This window comes from Adiantum capillus-veneris, chromosome 18, assembly GCF_014529385.1.
Source record: "Adiantum capillus-veneris isolate H3 chromosome 18, ASM1452938v2, whole genome shotgun sequence".
Classification (NCBI taxonomy): domain Eukaryota; kingdom Viridiplantae; phylum Streptophyta; class Polypodiopsida; order Polypodiales; family Pteridaceae; genus Adiantum; species Adiantum capillus-veneris.
Window position 1 is genome coordinate 3,217,849 of NC_140948.1, and position 26,855 is coordinate 3,244,703.

The 26,855-nt window shown below is 44.5% G+C and overlaps 1 protein-coding gene across 2 annotated transcripts in view; it reads right to left on the reverse strand.

The window, feature by feature from the left end:
* The window catches only part of LOC147435153 (uncharacterized), an 81,803-nt gene extending 61,341 nt beyond the window's left edge, over nucleotides 1-20,462 (reverse strand). The window contains exons 1-2 of one of the 2 annotated variants that reach the window (XM_086488261.1): nucleotides 20,229-20,460; nucleotides 19,133-19,225 (exon numbers count right to left, since the gene is read on the reverse strand). In XM_086488261.1, the coding sequence (XP_086344387.1) occupies nucleotides 19,133-19,225; nucleotides 20,229-20,402 (267 nt within the window). In that variant the 5' untranslated portion in view covers nucleotides 20,403-20,460. Of the gene's footprint in view, nucleotides 1-19,132; nucleotides 19,226-20,228 lie in introns of both variants that reach the window. The other variant, XM_086488262.1, reaches the window with a different exon arrangement.
* Between the last annotated feature and the right edge of the window lie 6,393 nt (nucleotides 20,463-26,855).

Below are 26,855 nucleotides of genomic sequence, written 5' to 3' on the forward strand. Positions count from 1 at the left end.
TTTGAGTTTGAAGGCTTTTCATGTAAACTGCTTTTGGGCCTAGGGCCTTTAAATATGAGGCCATGGGCTCATTCTCTGGCATGCTTTTGGGCCTAGGGCCTTTAAATATGAGGCCATGGCCTCATTCTCTAGCATGCTTCTGGACGAAGGTGCAGAGGATGGAGTACCGGCTTGTACTTCGATGATGCAATATAAAGAACTATCGAAAGGGGCCCAGGATTGGGGCCAATACTCTCTGGGGTGAAATTCCACCACTCTGTGTCACGTGTTCTCTCTCTTTCAGTTTAGTTGTTATTGAAGTGCTAAAAGTCTGTTCAGTCCGTTCTTTTTTATTGGCACATGGTGCCCGTCTTGTGACAATAACCTAAAAGGTCCGGGCCATGAGATATAGAGGCCTTTTACAACCAAACGCCCCCGAGACCACAGCCTGCATCGTTTGGAGGTGCTGAGAGTAACCAATGCTCAAACTTCTTAATACTCCCCCTGCAAATAACCACAAGGGTCCGGGCCATGAGTAACAACAACAATACTCCCCCCGTAAATAACCACAAGGGTCCGGGCCATGAGTAAAAACAACACTTTTCAAACAGTTCAATACTCCCCCCGCAAATAACCACAAAGGTCCGGGCCATGAGTAACAACAACAATACTCCCCCCATAAATAAACACAAGGGTTCGGGCCATGAGTAAAAACAATACTTTTCAAACATTTCAATACTCCCCCCGCAAATAACCACAAGGGTCCGAGCCATGAGTATGAACAAGCATTATCAAGCATCATTTCTCAATACTCCACGCGGGAGTAAAATCACCAATCATTGAAACCAATATTAAACCCAGAGTCAAAACATTTCAAATCAGCACCAAGACAGGTTAAAAACAGATACCATCCATTTCAAACAAATTCCAAACAGGATCGCCAAACAAGTTCTCAAACAGATTTCAAACTTAAAAAGCAATCTCGACATCAGTCGAGCTCGAAAAGTCGGTTGACTTTCCATACAGAAACCTGCGCCAAAAATTAGGGTTAGGTTCCTTCCATAAGGTCATAGCCGACCGCATCATGATCCACAACTCTTAAATAGTCAAAACAAGCCTCAACAAGCAATGTTCCTGTGGCGGTGATGGTAGTCTCAAAACCTGGCAATGACACTCGACCTCCAAGGTTATCAACAAGAGACACCTACTGAGAGATGTCGAGAAATTTCAAGTTATAATCTGCTAGGGTTTCCATGGCAAGCATTTCAGGATACCCCACTCTTTCAGAAGTTGTACTCCGAAGGAAGATGTCAGAAACCCTATAACTTCGGGCAAAAGTTTTCTTGAAAGCTTGCCAAGTCCTTGGAGTGAGCGGCTTGGTAGCTATAGAGACTTCCACCACTACATGACACTGCATCTGAGAAAAAGAGCAGCTCGAAACAAATCTTGGATCCTTCTTTGCAAGTGATCTTTATGGCTTATGCCTTGTAAGACATGAGCGGTGAAGACGGGAGCGCGCCCGATGAGCGATAAAGTAAGGGTGGGAGTGGCTAATAAGTTCGGGATCAGTCCCTAAGATACGTCACATAAAATTCCAGTAGTCTTTGGTTTGCTGTCTCCTCTTTTGTAGGATCGGTATGCTTTCAGAAAAGCACATGACCGATGCTCTGATACCATTGTCACAAGACGCGCGCCGCGTGCCAATAGAAAAGAACAGACTAAACAGACTTTTAGCACTTCAATAACAAGTGAAACTGAAAGAGAGAGAGCACATGCGACACAGAGTGGTGGAATTCCACCCTAGAGAGTATTGGCCCCAAACCTTGGCGCCCCTTTTGATATTTCTTTATATTGCATCAACATAGTACAAGCCGGTACTCCAGACTCTGCACCTTCTCTAGGAAGCATGCCCAAGAATGAGCCCATGGCCTCATATTTAAAGGCCCTAGGCCCAAAATTAGTTTACATGAAAAGCCTTCAAACTCAAAATCATCTGGTCCAAAAGCTGCCAGCGTGATTTACGAAAATCCGTACAACTGCCACGTCAACAGCGCAAATCGTGGAAATCCGTGCAGGCTGCCACGTCAACATGTCAGCACAATTCACAGAAATCCGTACAGTTCTGCCATGCCAACAATCAACGAAAAATTTGGGTTGTCCATACAGATCTACCACATCATCGATTGGCTGCGTATATTTTGTGTGTGTGTGTGTGTGTGTGTGTGTGTGTGTGTGTGTGTGTGTGTGATGGTCCTACTTCATCTTCTGCTGCTTCTACCTCTTCACTTAGGGTTTAGGCCCCTCAGTCGGGATCTGCAGAGTGGCTCTGCCCTTCAGTGACTTGACACATCAGTTTGTGACACATAAGGGAAAGGAGAAGCCGATCGCCGAGTCCAGGGCCTCTATCGCTCTAGCTGCAAGAAACAGTACATGAACTCTGAAACAAGCCGCCTCAAAGTCTGGTGAAGGGTCGCCGAGAAACCGCGTGAAATCGTAGGCAAAGAAATCCCACCTACGACGAATGTCGAAACTCGTCAGTCCACGAGGAACTGCTGCAAAGGGAGATGTCTGCACCAAAAGGGGGGAACGCAAGAAGGGTTGTCCCTCTCGTCAAACGACTCGTGGCAAAAGTGCTGCCTAGAGATCTCCTAGCAACCGAGGAATGTCCTACCCCATGGGTCGGCTGCAGGGTAGGAACGGGAGGAGAAGTGGAAGCAGGGGGACTAGAGGAGTGGGGGGGCAGGGAACGGCAGAAGGAGAGGGGCCAGGCGGGGAGGAGGTGGAGGGGGAGGGGCGGAGGAAAACTCAGGGGAAGGAGGGGGGGCTGTCGAAGGTGAGGCTGAGGTGGAGGGTGGAGGTGGGACCTCGTCCTGCTGAAGATTGGTGAGATCTAGATATGATGCCTAAGTAAATGTGAACCGAACGAGATTCTAGTGCATCAAGATGTCTATCTGGATGAGAAGACAGGATACTGTTGTGAGTGCATCAAGAGTTCCGGAAGGATGAGATGGCTACATAGTGATCTAGGTGCATCAAGAGTTCTGGATGGAATGAGATGGCTAGATTGAATGATCGAAAACACGGTGTTCAGTGTAAACTAAGTGTGTGGCTTGTGAATTGCATACTATGTGAATTGCATACTATGTGGATGTCCTGTCTTGAGAGGATGGTCATGGTCATGGTTTGCTTGATTAAAATGTGAAATGAAAGGATATGAATTTGATAATAACAAGATTTAGTAGATCAAGACATCCGTGAAAAGGTCAGTATGGTCTAGATGTGATTGCTAAATGGTTACAATGATCAGGATATGTATATGAGACCTTTGCGAGAAATGTGATTGATGTCTTTGTAGAAGTAGTGGTTTGGTGGAGTTTGGTGCATAGGTACATCGAGTCAGTGTCTACTGAGGAAAGTTTTTGTCCTTTGGCTGTTTCTGCAGACGTAATCAAGGGCGATTGCAATTCTTTCAAGAGGGGGGAATGCCACAAAGTGATGACGTGGCATGACCAATTGAAAGAGAAATAGCCGAGTAGACAAGAGAAACTGAATTGACCAACTTGAAGAACTTACAACAGAGCACAAGCCGTGGGACCTAAAACCCTAAAAAACCAAAGTTGGAACCTCGAAGCTGATTTTTGTAAAATGTGCCGACATGTTGATGTGGCAGATCGTACGGATGCTGACGTGGCAAGGTTGTACAGATTTTTTGTGTTTTGCACTAATTGTGCCACGTGGCATGCTATACAGATTTCCACTATTTCTGTTAGCTTTTGGAAGCAGATGCTTTTGGGGTTTAGTGCTTTTGCATTGATTGCTTTTGGGGCTCTACTTTTGGGCATCCTTTGTAATATTTATAAGGACCCTTGGGACCTCACTCAACAGAGCATCTCGACGTAGAGTCTGAGAGCATAGGACCCTTGGGAGTTGTACTTTGTTGTGAGCAATAATAAAGAAATACCGAAAGGAGCGCTAGTCTTGGGGCCAGTGCTTTTGGGTGTGGAATTTTGTCGTGCCATGTCGACTCTCTCTCTCTCTCTCTCTCTCTCTCTCTCTCTCTCTCTCTCTCTCTCTCTCTCGTAAAGTTTAGTGATTTTGAAGTTTATGTTTGTGTGTTGCTATTGATTTCTCACTTGGAGTGTCGAAGCCTCTAACACTACTTATTTCCACTGAGTTGTAGAGAGGCTAGTAAAGTTATGGCATCTCAAGTGAATTGCCCAATGAGCAACAATGTTGCTTTGACATTTGATGGTGTACAAGGTTCTATTCTCAATGAAGAGATTAGAAGAAAGACTAGGGGTGAAAGATTAGAAGAAAGTCATCAATAAGAAGAATAATGCAAACAATAGAGGCAAGAACTGTAAGAGCAGGGATAAGTCCCAGGATGTTACATGCTATCAATGTGGACACAAAGGGCATAAAAAGCCCGATTGCAGGTACTACAAGTAGGACCTTGAAAGAAAGAAGCGGCAGGGAAAGAAAAAGAAGGATTCTAGTGATGCTAAAAGTGATGATCATGACTCTTCTTCAAGGAAGTTACAAAGGCAAATGTTGCTTCGAGTGTTGCCATTGAAGAAATTGTTGATACGGATGATGCACTTGTTGTTGACTCATGCCTTTATGATGATAGTGTGACAATGGCTAGTGATATGTATATCACAAAACCAGAGGTAATTGATGCATTACTTTCAGGACAAGATGGTTTGTCACAATCATGGATAGTAGACAGTGGTGCCTCGTTTCATGTTACTCTATCTTTAAAGTCTTTTGCTTCATACACTACAGGTAGTCTGGATAAAGTTTGCAATAACCATGCATGTGAGATTGAGGGCGTTGGCACTATACACTTGCGCTTGAAAATGCTCAAGAGTTGATTTTGCATGATGTGCATCGTTGGGCAGCTAGATGTAAAGGGTTATCACACTATGTTTGGTGGTGGCTCTTCAAAAGTTCTTAAAGGCTCTATGCTGATTGTAAAGGATAGTAAGAAGGGAACTCTTTATTATTTGCATTGCAAGGCATTACCTGACAAGTTTTTGGTTGTGGATGAAGTTCATTCTCACAAGGAGCTTTGGCACAAAAGGCTTGTCCATATGAGTGAAAAAGGGCTTGATGTTCTCTCCTCTTTGGAGAAGTTTGATGTAAAAGGCCATGGCCTTGATTTTTGTAATGATTGTATCTATGCGAAGCAAGTGAAGTTCTCTTATTCCTCTATCGCTCACAAATTGCATGTTCTTGATTTAATACATTCTGATGTTTGCACTATGCTTGTGAATTCACATGGAGGCGCACGGTACTTGGTGTCTTTTATTGATGATCACAATAGAAAGCCATGGGTGTTATGTACTAAAAAGTAAAAGTGATGTACTTGACTCATTCAAAAAGTTTCATGCATTTGTGACCACACAAAAGGGCTTTAAGTTAAAAGCTATCACGGCGGATAATGGAGGAGAGTATGTATCACGTGAGTTTAATAGTTTTTGTGGGATGTATGGTATTAAGCGGAAATGGACAGCCCCTTATAATCCATCATCTAATGGTGTGGCTGAAAGATATAATCGCACAATTTGTGAGAGAGTGAGATGTATGTTGTCCGCGGCTAATCTTCCTTAAGAGTTTTGGGGAGAGGCTCTTAAAACTGCAGTTCATGTGCACAATCGCTCTCCGAATCGTGCCTTAGATAATGGCATCCCTGAAGATATTTGGTCTGGAAAACTGGCTTCATATGACCGTTTACGAGTCTTTGGTTGCGATGCATTTGTGCATGTACCTGTTGATCAGAGGATCAAACTTGACATAAAATCTATCAAGGGTATCTTCATGGGATATGGAGATGAGGGAGAGATGGGTTACCGAGTTTGGATACCTCAGTACAGGAAGATAATATGCAGTCGAGATGTAGTTTTCAATGAGGTTAAATTGTTGAAAGCGTTTTGCGAAAATCCCTACAGCCTGCCATGTCATCATGTCAGAGCAAATTGCGAATGTGCGTATAGCCTGCTAGGTCAGTGCGATTTGCGGAAATTTCGCTTGCCTACCATGTGAGCAGCTGCATGCCATTTCTTTTGAAATCCTTGTGTCCCTCCTTGGCCCCATCCAACGGATCTCCATAAGTTGGGACAATGTCACGAGCACTTGGCAGCTGCTAACTTTAATTGTTGGTTTCTTTTCGATGATTTTGAAGTCACAAATGCCCGGACATTGTGTGGCCAGTGTAAAAAGGCCAATGGTTGAGAGTTTCACCCGCAGACAGGAAGGCCTTGTCGCCACGAGTTGGTCGGGCAGACTGATATTGGAATCCGAGCAATAAAAGGGTGTCTAGGCTCAGTTCAAAGTCTATAGGCCCCCCTCCCTACACTTATAAGTCGGTGGGTACTAGGAAATTAACTCGAGGCATAGCGGACACTTGGCAGCACCAGAAGCTTCAGAAAGTCAAACTCAGCCACCTCAGCCAAGAATTGGCACAAAAAGCAATTTGGGGCTGCGTCTCTCTCTCACTGTGACTTACAGTGTGTGTGTGTGAATAGTTGGTGCAGGTGATGAAGCTTTAATGGAAAGCTTGCCTTCTCCCTTACACTATGTAGCGCGATGATTCTGCTCTCGTGAACCTCTCTTCCCTTTTGAATACGAAAACGTGCTGTGCTCAAGGGCTTTTCATCTGTATGTACAGTTGTGTGGGTTCATGCGCGATTACCGAGGCAAGAGCCTCTTGCACGGATACTGGATTAGCTAGTTGCTAATCCCCTGCAGGTACATGTGAATTTGGAGAGATTTCACGTTGAGAAATCTCGTCCGATTCAAAGAGCAAGTAGCCCTACAAGTATGGGAGCTCGAGGACTTGCTACGGATGCAACCGGCTCGCGGAACTGAGCTCAAAACAGGGAAATACAGCCTGCTGTGTATTTTTGCAGGTTTGGGTTTCGGCCCTAAACGGTCCCTAATACCCCCAGGAGGTCCGGGGACTTGAGGGGACCACTGTGTGGGTGATCTGGCGCATGTTCAGGGCAGAAAACTGAGAATTCAGCGTGCTGCAGATTCTCGCCACGTTTTGTAAAGTGTCCGTATGTGCCCGGAAAGTCACTTATTGCGTGGGGATACTGTCTGTGAAGCATCCTAGTGCAGTTATGCTACCGAAATCGGGCTAGAACAGGTCATTTTCAGCCCGGGTTATGTGGCACAACTCGTAGGAAATCGCAGGTTTTATTCCCTTTTTTATAAGAATAAAGAAATACTGAAAGGGGCGCCAGTTTTTGGGGCCAACAGGTTGTCGGCGTCTGCTTGGTAGCGCTCTAGCTTCCTAGCCGTGTGTGTTCAAAGTGTTAATTCCAGTTGCAGGTCTTGTTTGCAAAGTTTCTCTATGTCCTAAAGTCTAAAGAAAAGTTTCGGGTGAGAGCCAAAGTCTACCGCAGTATGGGCCTGTTTCAGCCAACTTATAAAAAAAGTCATTTTATCCATCAACTGGACATGCCACATCATCACTTTGTGGCAAGTTGTGGGCATCTGTGGGAGGACGTGTGTCATAGATCCTGACCCAACGGTTCTCGAGACAGGCCACTGGTGACTTTGGGCTTGGGAGAGTTGCTCTCTAGCATGAGTACAGTGGGACCCGGGAGAGTGGTTCTGGCGGGATCCCTTCTCTGCAATTGATCACCCTTGGACCCCCTTTTTCCAATACACAGTTGGCTTGGGGCGTCACATACTAGCAGCATGGCGAGAGGCTCCTCCTGCTGCAACACTACAGTGGTAGGAGGAGGGTCTCACAGATGAGTTCTTTTTAGGTTTTTGGGAGCGGTTGTGGGACTCCAGGCAGTCGAGGAGAGTTACTATATTCGAGTGGCTAGTTGCACACAGAGCTACAGCGGTTGGAGCCGGCTAGTACATAGTGGCTTCTCGACAGTCTCTGCAGCTTGTGGACATCCTTTGGATAGTCAACGTCATTGTTTGTGGGACTGCCCCATGGCACAAAAGGTTTGGCTTGTCAGGTGCAGCATTTTGAAATGGTGAAGATCTAGTTTTGCACTTCCAAAGATCCTTCAACTTCTCTCCTTGCGTTAGTGAATGTTCTGTGCTTGAATGTTCTGGTTGAGAGAATGCAATAGAGATGTGTAGAGGGAGAGAAAGAGAGAGAAGAAGAGAGAGACACCCAATGGGGTCCCAACCAACCTCTCAACGGCCCCCCACACCGTTACCGATGTGGTATTTGCTTTAGATTGTTTAAATGAAATGTATACACAACGCAATACCTCAATGCAGACTCTACTGACTCGATGACGACAAATCACCATGGTAACTCCTCAAGAAGAGGCACCTCCGGGGTTGATTTGATGCACCTTGGATCCTTCTCGATGTGGGATTGCGGATGGCCACCAAGGGTAGATATGGGGCTGATTTGCACTCGCGATATGAGAGGAATGAAGGGCTCAATGCTGGCTGCAAAAACGCAGATCCGCGATGAAAAACGTAGCAAATCTCTCGCGTAAAGCAAGGCTGAAAACGCAGATCTCGATGACGGCGACGATGGGCAGCAATGTGAGCACTCCATGCCGACGAAGGAATGGCCGAGGGGAGAGCTCGATGGGCTGCCGAAGTACCGGACAGCAACAGGGACTACACAAAGACAGAGTCGAGCCACTTAAAACACTGGCTGATCTGCTGCTGCAGGCTACAGGCGCTAGGGCCAAAAATGCTTGTAGTTTTCTGGTGCTCCTGCAATCTGCAACCTTACTTGAGAATGGGAGCTCTCCTGCTCCCTTTATAGGTTATAAATTAATTTATGCCTGGGTAGGGCAATTGTCCACCAGCTTTTCCAACAAATAAATCATAAAATGATTTATTTTAAAAATAGGTCCAGGGGGGTCCAGATCTGGGTGCAATTGTCACACATCCGCCCACCCGGGAATCCGATCGACGCGCGGTCTGGCACGTCGGATTCCTCTAACCTAGAACTACATGCTCGGCATGCCAGATGCCTACCGTAGTGTAATAACATCTGCCAAAACACGTAAACAAATCATTTATGCAAGAGGGTTCCAAAACTGGAAAAACCTAATCTAATGGATTTGTTCGAACATGCAGGTCCTACGAACAGGCTCACAAAATTGCCGGTACTAATCCTCCTAGGATTCTAGACATCCATATCTAGGAAGAAGGGGAAAACTGGCTCTAGAAGTCAATGAAGCATGTCCACGTGGCACACAGAGCCATGTGCACATGACATGGCTTTGAGTTCTTCGGCTGATGCTCGACAATACACTTGGGGTGCTGCAGCTTGGTCCACTCTCACGGGCCCTGCGTTTCACTTTGAGTTGGCTTCGACCAACAGGATGATAGTGATCCAGGGGTCGACCTACACTCCAGCTTGTGACAGAGCTTACCCCCCAAGAGTGGTGCAATGAGAGAGAGGTGTGTTGGGAGCTCATCTGTGACCTGACACTCTGGTTCATTTGATGGGCCGGCTGCTTCTGCATCTTCGAGGCTCGCCCTGTCCCACCGGCAGAGACTGTTCGAGACTTTTGGTTGGAGCTGATTCACTCTCTCAGAGGTCAATTTAAGAGACTACAGGGCAACTCTGACCGCATGAGGGTGCGCACAGAGGAGTTTCTGCGACGCTGGCACCTAGGGCCCCTTCTTCACCAGCTCTTGGCCGATGGCATTCCCCTAGTTGGGATGGATTCATTGTGAAATTTTTCATCTCCTTCTGTGAGCCCTTAAAAAGAGCCTTTACTCTATATGATTAATGTTGCATGGGCTAAGCATGACTTGTCATTATCTTGTAAAGAGGAATTGGGTGCAACGGAAGATTTACATGACAGCACAGTGAGAGAGAAGGCACTACATGTCGGGTCCCAACCACCCTCGAGGGCCCCCGGGCCCCCTTGCTATGTCCCTAGAGCAAGTTCTTGCTTTAATTACTTACACAAATGTTGATACAATGGCTAAATGCTGAATACTGATTGCTCCATGCCAATGATCTGCAAAAATGCTAGATAATGTGCTGATGCAAAAACGCCAGGACTAAGCTGATGCAAAAATGCTGGTTGATCTGGTGCAAAAATGTTGGCAAATCTGATGCAAAAGTGTTGGCTGATCTGATGGAAAAGCGCTAGCGCTGATTTGCTGATGCTGGCAATGGAAATAGGGATGGATGCTAAGGGAAAACGCTGGGATATTAGGTACTAATCTTCTGATCTTTTGATGCTCCCAATGGGGACCAAGGTGTTGCTTATTCTTTCGCGATTTGTCCCACCTATTTTTTATAAATGTCATGTCAAGGTCATTTATTAATGACTTAAGTGACTGTTCATATGCCTATATGCTTAAGTGACTCTACAGTGCAAGTGAGGTAATGCAACTATGACCTGTCCGATCATGCATGTCCTAGAGGCTCCCAAAGTGCCAAGGTGGATCCTAAGCTGTCTGAGACCGACGCTAAAGTGTAGCAGTAGCTTGTCCACGTGGCTTTAATGCAATGCGCATGTGACAGAGGGCTTGCTGAAACTGTTACCCAAACAAGCGCTCTGTGAACAGTTCTCTCATTTGCGGCTGATCGCTCTTATGCCGGTCATATACAAAATATTGGCTAAGACGATTGTTCATCGCGTCAAGGAGCCTCTTCTTGTGGGTATCCATCCGGCTCAGTATGGCTTCATCCTTTGTCGCCAAATCATGGATAATTTGGCTAATGTCTTAATTGGATTGGAATATGCCAAATATACCCAACAAGATGTACTCGTGTGGGTGACTATTATGGGCCTATACCTTGCACTTTCCTTCAAGGGTGAATCTAGGCTTATCCTGGATTCATCTAGGTATATGTAAGATATACTCGTGTGTCACGTGCACATGCCACGTGGACACGCTTCATCGACTTCCAGAGACAGTTTTGGATAAGTCCATTAGATTGGGTTTTCCAGATTTGGAACCCTCTTGCATAAATGGTTTGTACACGCGTTTTGACAGATGTTATTACACTACGGTGGGCATCTAGGATGACGTGCATGCCATGGGTCTATACCTTGCACTTTCCTTCAAGGGTGAATCTGGGCTTATCTTGGATTCGTCTAGGTATATATAAGATGTACGCCTATGTCAGGTGGACATGCTTCATCGACTTCCAGAGACAGTTTTGGATAAGTCCATTAGATTGGGTTTTCCAGTTTTGGAACCCTCTTGCATATATGGTTTGTACACGCGTTTTGACAGATGTTATTACACTACGGTTGGCATGTCGTGCATGTAGTTATAGATTAGAGGAATCCCCGCGTCGAACGGATTCCCGGTGGACAGATGTGCGAAGTTTCACCCAAACTTACACCCCTGACCTAACTTGTTAATAAATCAATTTATTGATTTATTTGTTGGGTCTGGTGAACAATTTGCCCTACCTAGGCCCTAATAAATTTATAAGGCCTATTCCTCGCCTATAAAGGATGCCATAAACCAGCATTTGTGGCAGATGAAGGGAGCGCTAGCAAAGAGAGCACAATCAGCCCCTGTCCTTTTTGCTCTTTAGCATCAGCCTAGTGTTTTTGCAATTGAAGGCCAGCGTTTGCTTATTTCAGCCATGGCAATCCCTTCCCAGTAGCAAATTAGCCAGCGTTTTCATTTACAACCTCTTTCCGTCACGGAGAAGTGTTGGATTGGCAAGCGATAGCCTCTACAGATGCGGTCCGGTGCTTCGGCAGCTTATTGAGTTCTCCCCTCGGCCATTTCCTTGCCGGCATCAATTTCTCCATTGTTGTCCATCATCGCCGTCATCGAGATCTACGTTTTCAGCCCTGCTTTACGCGAAAGATCTATTGGATTTTGTGTGCGTTTTTGCAACCAGCTTTCAGTCCTTCATTCCTCTCATATTGGGAGCGGAATTCAGCCCGAAATCTTCACCTTGGTGGCCATCTGCAATCCCACATCGAGAAGGATCCAAAGTGCATCAAATCAACTTGGAGGTGCCTCGTTTTAGGGAGCTACCGCGGCGATAGTCATCATTCGAGTTAGTAGAGTCTGCACTTGAGGAATTGCATTGTGTGTACATTCCATTTACGCAATCTAAAGCAAATACCACATCGGCAACGGTGTGGGGGGTCCTTGAGAGGGTTAGTTGGGAGAACTTGGGACCCCATTGGGTGTTGCTCTCCTCTTCTCTCTCTTTCTCTCTCCCTCTACACATCTCTATTGCATTCTCTCATTCCCACTAAAGTAAAAGGAACCATCATTCAAGCCAAAAGCAATCATCAATGCAAGGAAAAGAAGTGAAGGATTAGTGGAAGTTGAAACCTAGATCTTTACCATTTCAATTCTGCTACACTTGTCATTGGTATCGAAACTTTGAAGATTTTGCACTAATCTGCTAATCCCCGAAAAGTTTTTTGCTCTCTTGTGTTTTTGGTTGTGTTGGCAGCCCTTCTATGTATACTCCTCGCTTCTCTTTGGACGGTAGGCCTACCATTGCGTGTAAGACCATGTGCCTTAAGTCGAAAAATAGCAACCAATTGTATACCGAGCGTTGCATGCAGGGTGCACAGACGAGGGGGTAGATAGTCTCTCGAAGATTAGTCTGTGACCTTCCTTGAACCAAGAGCGGATATCCTTGCATGGTCAAGACTCGTTGTCACGTAACACATCCAACCCTATGTGTCCGTGGACAAGCTACTTCGATAACAAGGGTTCCGTCAGTCCAATCAGTCTAGATTAGAAGTGATCTGGCACTTTTGTGAGTCTATTCGTAGACCGTGCATGCCCAGTCACTTAGTGTAGATGCATATCCTCCGGTTGCACACAGCATGATCATAAGGATTCCCATCAGAATCCATTAGAATTAGTCAGGGGAATTTTCCAGTGATTTTAGCCTATTTTACCTATTTTTGACATTTTTCACTTATTAATTTAAGTGACTTTTGTTGGAAAGTAGGTAGGGCAAATTGGGTAAGATAATATATAAGCAGACCAAGCTTAGCACTATTTGGCAGATGAGCAAGGAGAACAACAGGCTTCGGCGACAGGTTCCCTCTCTCTCAACAAGACTCCCCAAGTGTCTTGGCGATTTCCTCTTGTAGGCATCCCTAGCGTTTTTCCTCACCATCGCCAACAGCCATTTTCCTTGGCGTTTTTCAACAAACCCCATATCGCCATAGCATCTTGCATCTAGTGTTTCCAGAGCCATCATCGCCCACTGTTCCTTGGCGTTTTCAACACCAACCCGCAGCAGAAGGGCAGCGTTTTCAGCAGCAGAATTCAGCGTTTTCCATCAGCCAAATCAGTGTTTTTCAGCAGCATAAAATCAGCCCGAATTGAGCGTTTGAATCGCAGCAGATTTCAGCCTTGAGCGTTTTTGGACAGCAGATAAAGACCTTCAATTTTCAGCCCTAGTGTCGGCCTCGTCATCTCCATCGTCGTCGTCGACATAGTCTAGACTTGCATCAGTCACATGCATCATCATTGTACCACTTTGTGCAATCAATAGTAGACCACTCTTGTCGACGAGAGGGGGGCCTTCGGAGGAGGGTTTTACAACAGTCTCTGGTGTCGTATTCTCTTCTCTCTCTATCTCTCAGTCTCATACACTTGCACGCACCGTATCCACTCACTTTGTTCGTGATCATAGCACTCTCTCATTAAGAACGGAAGGCTCTCCCTTCCATAAGAACAAAAAGGAACCTTGAGCACATTATGGAGCACTCATCTTGAGAAAGAACAACATTCATTCCGCTGCACCTTACATTGGTATCAGAGCTTTGGCAGTGTTCTGTATCACTCAAGGAAAGAACCACAAGAATCACAAGAATTTTTTTTGCTTGTTGCAGTCGCACGAACCCAAGTTCGCTTGGGCGTGTCGATTCTTAATCGTGTTTTTGAAGAGTGACAGGAATCCCAAGAAAGAAGGGCTTGTCCAGCCTCCCCTTGTGCCTCTTTTCACTCATTGAGAGTGGACCGTGCACTTGTGGCCGGCCAATCGACGTGAGGTGGGAAAAAGCAACCTTGGTGTGAGCACAAGGCCGCCAAGGAATGCGCCCGCGGAAAAGAGTAGAACTCGGATGAAGAGAAGATCCTTCTCAAACACAGATTGCAAGCGAAAGAAAACCCTCAAGAACCTCAAGACCCTCAAGAACCCAAGAACCTCAAGAACCTCAAGACCCTCAAGAACCTCAAGAAACTCAAGACCCTCATGAACTCAAGAACCTCAAGACCCTCAAGAACCCAAGAACCCAAGACCCTCAAGAACCCAAGTTCTTCGTGAACTTAAGAACCAAAGATCATAATGCATGGTCATCACCCGAAGCGGAATGGATACTTGGCATACAGGTGATGAGCATGAGAGAGGCGACGAAGAGTTTTCCCCACCAAGAGATTTTTCCGACCCTCCCCCTTCGCCATGTACGCCACGAGTTGCACCAACTCCCATGGAGGTGATGGTTAAGTCAATGTTGGACATGATGGCCCAACAACAAGAAGCGAATCGCGAAGCGACTCGCCTTGCGCTGGCACAACAAGAGGCGAATCAAATTGCGTTGGCACAACAAGAAGCGACTCGCATTGCTTTAGAACGCGAGCGCGATGAACGAAACGAAAGAAAAGCACAAAGAAAGGAGGAACGAGAGACTCAAAGAGCGGCCTTGGAGGCTGAGCGGGAGGCTCAGAGAGACCTCAGTACTCAAGAATTGATTCGACAAGTACTAGCCTCGACGTCCGAATCAGCTAAAGATCGTGGGAGTTCCTCAAGTGACGCAAGCCACGATGCGGACTCCAACAACCCAGTCACAGAGAAGTTGACTTTCAGTAAGTATGATGGTAAGATGGATGCTACGGTTATTTATTCTTGGTTGCATCAATTTAATTCTTATTTTGCGACAACTAAGAAAACAAGAAATAGCAAAGTTTTGACGGCAACTATATACCTTGCCGGTGATGCCATCAATTGGTACCACGCATGGCAAGAGGCACAGTTAGCCCCGCACCTAGAGGAAGCTGACGAATTCACGCCCCTCTCTTTTAGTTGGGCTGATTTCCAAGACAAGCTCAAGGCGCGGTTTATGCCACCTTAGTACCTAGCACGATTGAAAGAAGATTGGCGCAATCTCAAGCAAAATGGTATGCCAGTCATGTCTTTTTCTAACCGTGTTTTGCAGCTCGGCACTCAATTACGCAAATCGGATGATGAGCGCAAAGAGGCTTTCCTCTTTGGGTTAGACGAATTCATCAAGTTTGAAGTAGAAGTCTTTGACCCCGCGGATCTCAACAAGGCGGTAGCGATTGCTCTCTCCCAAGAGATGAAGCACAACAAGGGAAAGCCTAAGGAGAACAAGACTTCTCAACGAACCTCTTAGAATTCTCCAAACACGCAGAATGGTAAGAACGGTAAGAATGGTAAGAATGGAAATTCTTCTAGCCCTTCTTTCTCTAATTCCTCAGAAAAGAACTCTAACAGTGAATCTAAGGGTAAAGCTAAAGCACGTGCAAAACCTAAGCTAATCCCTGATGAAAAAGCTGCACAAGGAATTATAGGAGGATACATCACGGCTGAAGAACAATTGATTTATGCTAAGGAAGGTAGATGTTATCAATGTCACGTCAAAGGTCACATTAAGAAGGCTTGTCCTAAGACAACCCCACCTAAAGAACAAAAGGCACCCACAGCAACCACAAGCACTATAACGCACCACGCTGAATCTTCTCATGACTCTGACACACACATTGATGAGTCTCTCATGAAGTGTTATGGTCATGTAAAGGGTCAACGTTTTATCATATTGTTTGATCCAGGCAGTATGCATGATGTGATTAGTCCCTCTCTTGGTGAGAGAGCCCGCTTAGAGGTTAGTCAGAAATCTCCTCTCGAGGTTTCTGGCTTCGCTCCTGGTATGGACTCCCTCATCACGAAAGAGTGCCTTGATGTGATGTTTACCGTTCAACAAGCTTCTTTCAGTAGGAAATTTCTTGTGTCTCCTCTCTCAAGATGTGATATGATTTTGGGCATTAAATGGTTTCGTGAGCTTAACCCTCTCATTGATTGGGAGGCTTAACACTCTCACTTTGCATGCCAAAACTGACTCCCCCCTCATCATTCGTGCTGAGGAGGGCTTGCATTCTTTGCCTCTTGTCTCTCATGTGCACGTAAAGCGTGAATTACGACGAGGAGCACAAGCGGCATTCCTCTATGCTACTCCAGTTTCCCAGAGCATTCAAGCTCCAACTAAGTATTCAGATTTGTTTACCAAGTTTAAACATCTCTTTTTGCAGGATGATCTTTGCAACCGGCTCGTAGGGCGGTAGGCGTTGGCTTTCACCCGAAATTCTTTACTTTAGACACACACACACAGAGCACTTGCAAAGGAGACCTGTAACGGGAATTAACATTTAACCACACACACGGCTCGGAAGCTAGAATGCTCCGAGCAGACACCGACAACCTGTAGGCCCCAAAATTGGCGCCCCTTTCGGTATTTCTTTATTCTTTATCAAAGGGAATAAAACCTGTGATCTCCCACAAGCTGCCCCGCACAATCTAGGCTAAGAAACACCTGTTCTGGCCCGATTTCGGCAACGTAATTGTACTAGGATGCTTCACAGTCAGTATTCCCACGCAATAGGTGACTTTCCCGACGCATACGGACACTTTGCAAAACCTGGCGAGAATCTGCAGCATGCTGAATTCTCTGTTTTCTGCCCCGAAAAAGCGCCAGTTCACCTGTACAGCGGTCCCCCTGCGTCCCCGAACCTCCTGGGGGTATTAGGGTCCGTTTAGGGCCGAAACCCTAAACCTGCAAAAATACACAGCAGGCTGTAATTCCCTGTTTTGGGCTCCGTTTCGCGTGCCGGTCGCATCCGTAGCAAAACCTCGAGCTCCCGCACCTGTAGGGCTACTTGCCCTTTGAATCGGACGAGATTTCTGGCGTGAAACCTCTCCGAATTCACCTGTACCTGCGGGGGATTAGCCGCTAGCTAATCCAATACCTGTGCAAGAGGCTCTTGTCTCGGCAATCGCACATGAACCCACATAACTGTACATTGGTCAAATGAAAAGCCCACTAGTGGGGCATAACATACTGCTCGTAGGGGAGAGAGAGAGAGCAGTGTGTAGCGTGCAGGGCATCACTCCTAGCACCACACTGTACATGAGAGGGAAAGGAAGCACTCCATAGCTCTTAACCTGTGACAGTTTGCAAAAAGAGCCTCTCCCACCTTAAAATTCAACGCCACTTCTTCTGCAAGAGGAAAGTGCATGAAAATTCGACACTTGGCGCATTTACAAGCATTTGCCCGTTTCGGGTTCGCCGCTTAAAAATATCCTGACCGGTTACCCAGTTGACTTCGGGACAGAGTTATAAAATGTTCCCCTAGTCATACCGGAGGTAATGACGTGAACACATTTCACGGCCCAAAATAGCAGTTCCCTAAATTTTAGGAGATGCTTCCGTTGGGCTCCCACTGGTCTTCTGACCATCTATCCTCATTGGAGCCGCATCCAAAAGTGCAATGTGGCCCAACTGTCGGATACTTTTTGTTGGTAGTCCCACCTTGACTTTACTCCTTAATTGAGTTCACTTCCTAGTATCCACCAACTTGCTAAGTGCGACGGGGGGACCTATATGATCTTGCTCTGAGCCTAGACATCCTCTTACCATACGAATTCCAGTGCCGACCACTTCCCGTCTGCGGGTGAATCTACCGTTCACATTGGCCATACAATGTCCGACCGTTTGCTACTTCAAAAAGAGGGTCTCAAAACAAATAAAATAAACCCCATTGGAAAGAAACCAACAACCAAGGTTAGCAGTTGTCACATCTCTGTGACATGGTTAATAACTGCCACGTCCTCGTGACAATCTTCCACCTCGTCTCCCACCCGAGCGGCCGGAGGACCATCGCATCGAGCTTATGGAGGGGGCACAGCCTGTCAGTAAGGCTCCCTATCGTTTGAACAAGACGCAGGAGGAACACTTAGAGCGACAACTCGCGGAGTTGGTGGCTAGAGGATTCATACGCCCTAGTGTAAGTCCTTTTGCTGCCCCTATTTTGTTTGTTCGCAAGAAGGATGGTTCGTCTCGTTTGTGTGTTGATTACAGGGCATTAAACAAGATGACCGTCGAGAACAAGTTTCCGATGCCTCGCATTGAGTATATCCTAGATAGGCTCAATGGGGCAAAGGTTTTCAGCAAGGTCGATCTCAAGAGTGGATACCATCAAGTACGGGTATTTAAAGGCGACATCTTCAAGACCGCTTTGCACCGAGCGAGGGCAATGGGAGTATATTGGTATGCCTTTTGGATTGACAGATGCCGTGGGTACATTTAATCATCTCATGGTAGGTCGTTTCGGCGATGTGTGTTCATCTTTTTGGATGATATTCTCATTTTTTCTGCATCGTGGGAACAACATGAAAGAGATGTCGAAAGGGGACTAACCCGTTTGGATGAGTGTCAGTTGTACATTGCAGCTAAGAAGTCTGAATTTTTCTTACTGAAGTCACTTATCTGGGTTATATCATTTTTGCAGAAGGCGTCAAGCTAGATCCCGCGAAGGTGGAACAGGTTCGTAATTGGCATTTGCCCAAAACTGCATATGATGTGCGTTCTTTTCTTGGTTTATGTCAAGCATATAGTTCGCACGTAGAGAATTTTGCATGCATTGTTGCACCCTGTGATTGATGTTTTGAAAGAGGTAAAGACTCGCCGTCAGCGCGTAGACTTGACCGAAGCAGCCATTGAGGCTTTCGCGCTCTCAAGGTTGCGATGACAGAAGCACCGTGTCTTATCCTTGCCTCTTGGGATGATCCCATTGAAGTCTGGTCTGTATGTGCAATTTCCAAGATAGTTGTATATTCTTCGGTTATTGATCCTACCATTCTCGTATCTAGCTTGCCTTGTCCCACCAACATAAGTTACTAGGAAAATGAACCCTTGTCTATTCTTGAAGAAAATTAAGATATATATACTAAAATAATGGATGCATATGTGCTTATTTATGTGTGTGAGTGTGTGTGCCGTGCAGCACGTGTGCCTGCATGCGTTCGTGCGTGCGTGCATGTGTGTGTGTGTATGCGCGCGCGTGCGCTCACCACTCTATGCAAGCTTGCTTTGTTAGCAAGCTCACTAGCATTAACAATGCACATGATTGCAAATTAGGATGGCAACAAAAATAGCAGTAGAGAGCTTAATACTTGTGCACCAGCAAACTGAGAGAGGGATCCACGTGCAACCGTAAACCCCAAGCTGGAAGAGGTAGTGCAAGTAACATCAATGCTGCCATCCACCTGAAGAACAAACCAGAAACCCAACCAATAAATGTAAACCTTGCTCACATGTAAACTAGTGCAAATCCACAGTATAAGACATATGAAATCGAAACACCATACCCACAATCTTGCTATTTATGCACGAGAAATTGGTACATAGAAAGTAGCAACACGCAAACACTGCTAAAATCCCTTTGCGTCTCCTGCATGTATCCAAACCTCCACAAAATACATATACTTCATTGATCCCAGGAACGTGACCAAATCCACCTTTAGAACAAAGTGAAACCAGTCATCCAGCATAAGCCATATAGGTATAGGTTTCAGCTTTGACCTCTTCTTTAGTAAAGGAAAAAGAAATTGTGTACATGGCCACAATAATTTAGAAATCATTTTTTCAAGGCATTCCTTGCGCTCAAAAGGTGGTGAACTGTGCACTGTTTTTAAAAGCCTGTAATCCTTTACCAACGCCCACTACGTGTATTCAAAAAACCAACACATTGTGGATCAAGCTTGAGTGTAAGGCTCTTGAGAAATCGTCCCACAACTACACATGCCTTCATTGAGCTCAAGATAAGGACGGTGTTATACAAACTCCCACTCCAATCTTGGCCCAAGCCAATGCAAACAGCAAGTTGAAAGAGCAGCAGTTACAAGAATGCTGCACCCACTGAGATCAATGAGACCACATCGAATTCATAGTATCTTACAGTGTTTTGATCTCTTTCTCTAGATTCTTGTTTGGGTTTTTTAGGGATATCTTTTGGCTACACCAACAATGATCAAAGCAAGGCCATTGCAATATGAGACACTATGTATAGTAGCTATGTATGTATCAAACGCAAATGAGTCCAGTAAAAGACAAATGGGTGGACACTAGTCATCCTCAAGGCGATGAACCCATCACTTCATCGTGGTACATTCAGGCAGAATGCATCCTTATTTCATCCGATCACAACTCAAGGCCAAAAGCCTGTGACAGAGAAAAAAAGACCGTCAACTAGGCAGAGAAAAAGAGTACCTTGGGTAATTGGGGGCCTTGAATTCTAGAATCATTTTGCAGAGGCAGGATTATAGCCTCAGTAAATGTTGGGTGCCCGGGACATGCATTGTGGCGTGAAGTGGGGAACGATGATGAGCATTTTACTGCACGTTGCATGTAGCAGTAGGCCTTAGATCGTCCAGCCATTGCCATCTCTCTCTCTCCCTCTCTGTCTCTCTCGTCCTGACTCCTGAGTTCAAACTCGTCCGGACGCTAGCTTTCAGTGGAGGTGGCTCTTTCTATTTTCAAAAAAAATCTGGGAAAGGGAGAATCTGTTGAAGATGCGGGTTTCGAAGAAAAGGCAAAGAGAGGTCGGTGTGTACGCTGCCAACAACTCGCAGTGTAGGCCATGGGGGATGCGTGAAAGGCGGTCCAAATGGCGAGGGGCGGCTGGTGGAGTCTATAGTGATTGTGTGGTTTCCCGGTCGCCCACGTGGGCTCTCTCTTTCTCGATCTCTCTGTGTCTTTCCAAGTCCTTCCAGCTCCGCGATACTCTCTCTCTCTCTCTCTCTCTCTCTCTCTCTCTCTCTCTCATGATGGAGAGTGGAGCAAAGGAAGGGGCGGCACACTCGAGCGCATGGGAGAGCAGACACATCTTGGATAAGGAAAGGGGGGGGTAGAGAATATCACGTCATTGTTGGAGTCTCGTGCAGCCAGGGGTTGGGGGGAGGAAGACAGGAAGGTGCACGTGGGCTGCTCTGGCGAGCGAGAGAGAGAGAGAGAGAGAGAGAGAGAGAGAGAGAGAGAGAGAGAGAGAGAGAGACGTGCAAGGAAAGGGAAGGGGAGGGGGGGATATTCTTGGGGTATCTTTTTAGAAATTTGTTTTCTTTTGGTAAGCGTCAAAGGGTATCTTCGACGAGAGGGTCAAGCTGCCTAAATATAATTTTGCCTTCCGCATATCCTTCTCACCAAAAAAAAGGTGCACCATTTCTTTTTTGCAAACGTTAGTGTGTATCCCATTGTCTTATCACCTACCACTAACAAAAGGAATTGCCATCTTTTGGATTGTCCATTTTCAAATAGCAATGTGTAAAACACCCTTAGACCATGCATGCACATCGTTCCTTTTCTTGTGCTAACCAATCAAAGGATGTAGCCTTCAAGCCACCATTCACACCCCATTTCCTCCCACTCTCCTATCCATGTTTGCATGTTGAGTCACGTGCATATTGTCACGTAGGTGTTCAAGGTTGTTCAACCCACCCACGGGTGGAACTCTCCAAACTTATGCAATCGTCAAGTGATAGTGCTGTGAAGTCCAGTGATCATAGTGGAAAGTGCAGCATGTCCAGCAAACTGTGAATATTTTCCTTGGACAAGCGCGACATCTCTACATTTCTAAGTGTATGAGCAAAGTAGAGCATGACCATGTATTGAAAGAGGAGAAATTTGACACCATATTTTGAAATGTATGCAACATGAAAAATGTATGCATAAACAAGTCTTGGGCTGATGTATGTGGTAGCAATGTGGTTCCTAGTTCTTCCCTCATGCAAGCTATGGCTCAAACAAAGAATGTTGAGAATGTGGATGTAGAGGAGTTGAAGGAATGGAAGCGACGTTCCAAAACCATTATTATTCGTGGATTTCTTGAAGAGAAGTTAGAGACGCCTCTTTCTCTTGCAAGTTTCCATTGTTATCAAATATTTCTTCAAAACCTACTTTGGTATGTTAGGAATTATGGTTTACAGAGCACATAGAGAGGGTACGCAAGAAGCTCCTTGCTCGGGAGAATGGTCAATTGTATGCATCATGCCGGATGAGACCAAACTAAAGATTATCCTTGATAATAGTTGGATCTATTTGAGGGATACAATTTTTTTGTATGTGAAGATCGCACTATTAAGCAACAAAATATGTGTCGCAAGGAATATGAGCAGAGGAATAAGAAAAACAAGGAGATCTCTCGTGAAGGAAATGTGCCCAATGAGGAGGCAAGTCCCTCGAGCAAATAGGAATGTGTGACCTATGAGACCGAGTTACAATTGAAAGTATGATTTTGGAACTGCAATGGATACCCATGGAATGTGGAGGTTGGCATTGATGAACTAACAAGAAAAGGTGATGGTGTACTTCTTGTTGAAACTTGGGAGCATGATACACAAAGGATTAACGGGTTGGAGGATTACAATATACATTCATTGATGTGGTCAAAGAATCTCAAGCAACGAAGAAGGGCAAGGAGGGGTAGCATGTATGGTTAAGAAAGGATTGGAAGATTTTGTATCAATTGTGAAAGATGACAAGCACAAATGTTTATGTATGGCTGAAAATTATGACATCTAAAAGAGCACCCACTTTTGTAGCCAATTGCTACATTCCTCATCATGGTTCCCCCTTTTGTGCTTGCATATATAGAGATCAACCATTTTTTGAATTAGAGAAGGAACCATTTTTTGAATTAGAGAAGGACATTGCTTATTTTAAAAGCAAAGGCGATGTTAGTGTCTTTGGGGATATGAATGCTCGCACAAAAACATTGCAACATGATACTCAACAATTTGATATGTACATTTCAAGGGAGATGGAGGAGGTTCACTTGTATGATCGTACTTCAACAGATGAGAAAGAGCCGGATCACTATGGAAAGTTACTTTTACACATGTGTAATAGCACAGATATGCTCATTGCCAATGGTGTTTCTTTATGGAGCGGAACCAATGGATTTACATATAGAAAACATAATGGGGATAGTGTGATTGACTATATGCTACTCTCCGAAGCCATCATGTATCGCATAAAGAGTTTTATGTTTGGCCAATGGACCCCAAAATCAGACCATCAAACCTTATAAATTGACCTTGCATGTGGAGAAGCAACTAAGCATGATAATCTCAGTCAAAGGGAAAGTTATCACTACGTATAGATTTCAAACGGGCACCAATGTATATTGAAATGGTTGAGGAAAAGTTATGGATGACAAAGCTTCAATATGACGCACCATTGGAAACTAAATGGGAAGCTTTCAAGAAAGTTATTTGTTCTTGTGCCGAAAAATGCTTTTCCATAAAGCATCTCCATAGTATCAACAAAGATAAATCACGCAAAAGATGGTTTGATAAAGAATGTCAAGATGCTCGAAATTCCTTGATAAAGCTTGACGCAACTATGGACAAATACAACTATCAAAGTCATTTGCATGCATACAAGGCATTAATTCAAAAGAACGGAAGAAGATGGGAAGTAAAGCAACAACTTTTTTAAATCCTAGAAAAGGCACATGCATGTGAAAGATTTTAAAGAAACTTGAGGGGCAAGTGAATTGGGAATTTTGGTAACTTGAGTCTTGTGGATATGTACACACGTTGTAGGTAACTATATGAGCAACCAAATGCTGAAAAAATACCATTTTATGGTTCACTCCCATGTATGCCCTCTTTTTTTACTATTAAGGATGTATGCGGTGGGCTTGAAAAGTTGGCCACTCGCAAAGCGAGAGATATTCAAGGTATCAATCCAGAAATCATTAAATGGACGGGAGATTTTACACATGAGTGGATGTGTGATATGTTTAACCTTGCACTTCAACATGGCATGCCTTATGATTGGAGTACTAATTGGGTCAAGCCTTTGCATAAAGGATGGCCTGTAAAGAATGTAAATAAGTATTGGAATATAATGATTAGGTCTCTTATGGCAAAGTTGTTTGGGTGCATAATGGAGATAAAATTGAGTGATCGGACTAAAGAGAATGGCAACCGTGCAAAAGGACAAGCGGGTTTTAATCAACGCGGAACACCATTGATCATCTTGTCACCTTTGTGTCTTCATGGAGAAAAGTCGGTTAAAAGGCAAGCGATTGTATAGCTGCTTTGTTTATGCTTGCGGTTTCTCGAATCTATGAGAAGGTGATGTGTCAATTGCACATGGGAAGAGTAATTTCATAAATTTTTGCAAGCACTATTGGGGTTAAACAAGGATGTCCGTTGTCACCAACTCTCGTTGGTCTATGCATTGATCAATTGGAACAAATGGTAGTCGACCAAGGAGTTGAGGTAGCGAGCGAGCTTCAGAGGGAGCTTTTCTTGGATATTAAACCACTTATTAAATGTTATGAAAAAACCTCCCTCCAAAAAAGTATTAAAAAATGTTGTCTCGAAAAGCTCTCTCCATAATCTTGGATCCCTCCCTCTTTTTTGTTTTTCCTCTTTACGAACCTTTTTTGTACTCTTTTTCTTCTATAACTATCATTATGTCTAGTTGTGTGCACCTATTTTACAAATTCAATAGAATCTTCACAAGTTTGTACCGACCCATGAAATTGAGCTACACATCACTATCGCGATCCCCCTCCTCTCTCTCTCTCTCTCTCTCCCCCCCCCCCCCCCCCCCTCTCTCTCTCTTCTCACACTTTGCAAATAGTTCATATAAAGACAAGAAATCCAACTAATTATAAGCATAGACAATTTTGCAAAAATATATTTCCATTGCATCATTAAAAAAATGTGGTCGTCCACATCAGCTTACAAAAAGTTCATAGATTGTATCTTTGTGGGCTCAAGTAGACATTCCTACTTTAAGGCATGGGTTCACCGTTCTAACTTTACGATACTTGGCTTTGGGCTCGTTAATGATCCTTTTCCTGTCGGATGATCCATCACTTGCCTCTTTCTACGCTCTTACATCTTTGAAATGTATGGCATATAGATCCAAGATGGGACAAAGTTTGTTGGCATACTCCTCGTTATCTTAAAAAATTGTAACCATGCGACCCATTTGGCTCCTTAGTAATGCCAGTGCCCAGAGTCTCCTTCGTATTGCACCATATTAATGTCATGTTCGTTTGTGTACTATGTAGGAAATTTCCAAACAAAGCCATTTCCGCATTCCATAACTCCTGCAAAATGAAATATGCGTAGATAAAGTTGTGAAACTACATTTCTTATAGTTTCAAAATGTCACATTGTACCTTGCAATGGCATGCCATCTTCTTGTTTCGTCTAGTCACCCACTTCTAGCGGATCAAACCACGTGTCCTCTTGTGGAAACTTGATGGGTTGGGTTAGCAATGGATGCTCTTTCCTCATTACACAAACAAACAAAATGAGCGCATAATCTTGGCTGCTTATTGTAAATTGGTGTCTTGTAGGCCACTACGTTTGTGTGGTCCTCATCATGCAATTCAATTTCCACTCTGTCCAATTCGGACGCTTACAAACCACTTTTTAGGAGAGACCTACGAGATGATGAGTACATCACTATGGGCAAATCTGACACATCCAATATTTTTGTTTGAAGACTTGTAGCAAATTCAAGTATGTCCTTGCCAGTCAATCCAATTTTTTTGTCTTGAAACAAAATTCAAAAATAGAAATCATACATTTTGAACTATCCCGCCAAATTTCCTACAAACATTTACTCAACAATACAGGCTCCATAACCTACTTTTTTCCTTGGTGCGAGTATGCAATTGTGAGCCTTCAGCTCCCCTAGTTTTCTCTGCATGCATAGCTAAAATTGTTGCATTGTCAGGCCAAATTTTCATTATCAAATTGCAAATTAAGTTTTTCTATGGTAGTCATCAATTGCACACCTGAGATGTAGTAGTTGTCCCTTTGTAACTATCGACATCGCAAGGGCTCCACAAGGGTGGCATATGTTTTGTTGCCTGACAAGAACGATACTCCCTATCCTTCACCACATTCTTATGTGCCTTTTCTTTGTTTGGAGGGAAGTATCTGTTGAAGTTGCACTTATGTAGCCATTTGAAAAAATCAAAAGTATTATAATCATCCAAATGAACTTATTAGTAAAACAACATAGAATTGAAATGTACATACTTGCATAGATACATTTTGCCTACTTGTACCAATGCCTTTCTCACCTTGGCCGATGCTCCTTTCTTCATCAATCTGAACTCGTAAGAAAAGGACTTGCCCCTATGTTGTTGTTTGGCGTCTCCAAAAAATGAGTCAATGTTCGTACCAATAATCGGTTTCAAATGAAGGCTCCTGATAGAGTTATGGATGTTTTCAACCTCCCTTTTAATGGATGACCACAAAACTTTGATCTGTAACCACTCTTGGAAGACAATTGATTCCCTTGTTTCACCAAACATCTTAGGGTGTAGGGGTTTTCAAACTCCAATCAAATATGTGCTGGTTACAAGAGTTGATTCACTTACCTATTTGAGGGATATCCAAACTCTTCACATCAGCAAAATCACTCAAAGCCATAGCTCGCCGAAGAAAGTGCGTCTTCTTTCTGGGAGGGAGGTTTATGCAAGCTAATCCGTGACAATCACTCTTCTTGAACCCACTTTGGTGAGGTGTTCCATTTAATGGTTTGCAAAGTCCTACAGATCCACTCTGGGATGCGGATTGATGTCTCTCTCATAAGCGACACCTGAAATCAAAGAAAGAGACCAACACTAAACAAATTGCATAGATATCTTTTTTCATTCCCAATATCTCATAGTATTAAAACACCTACTTTCTTTCAAGACATTGTCCACTCGACCAATCTGTTTTTTCCATCCCACCTGTATAGTATTTTACCAGACAACTCAACCCAACAAGTATCTTCAATCTTTGCTTTGAACTCATCATTTGAATCTTGCCACAACGGATCCCATGCCTACAAGATTTCATCGTTGATGTCGATAGA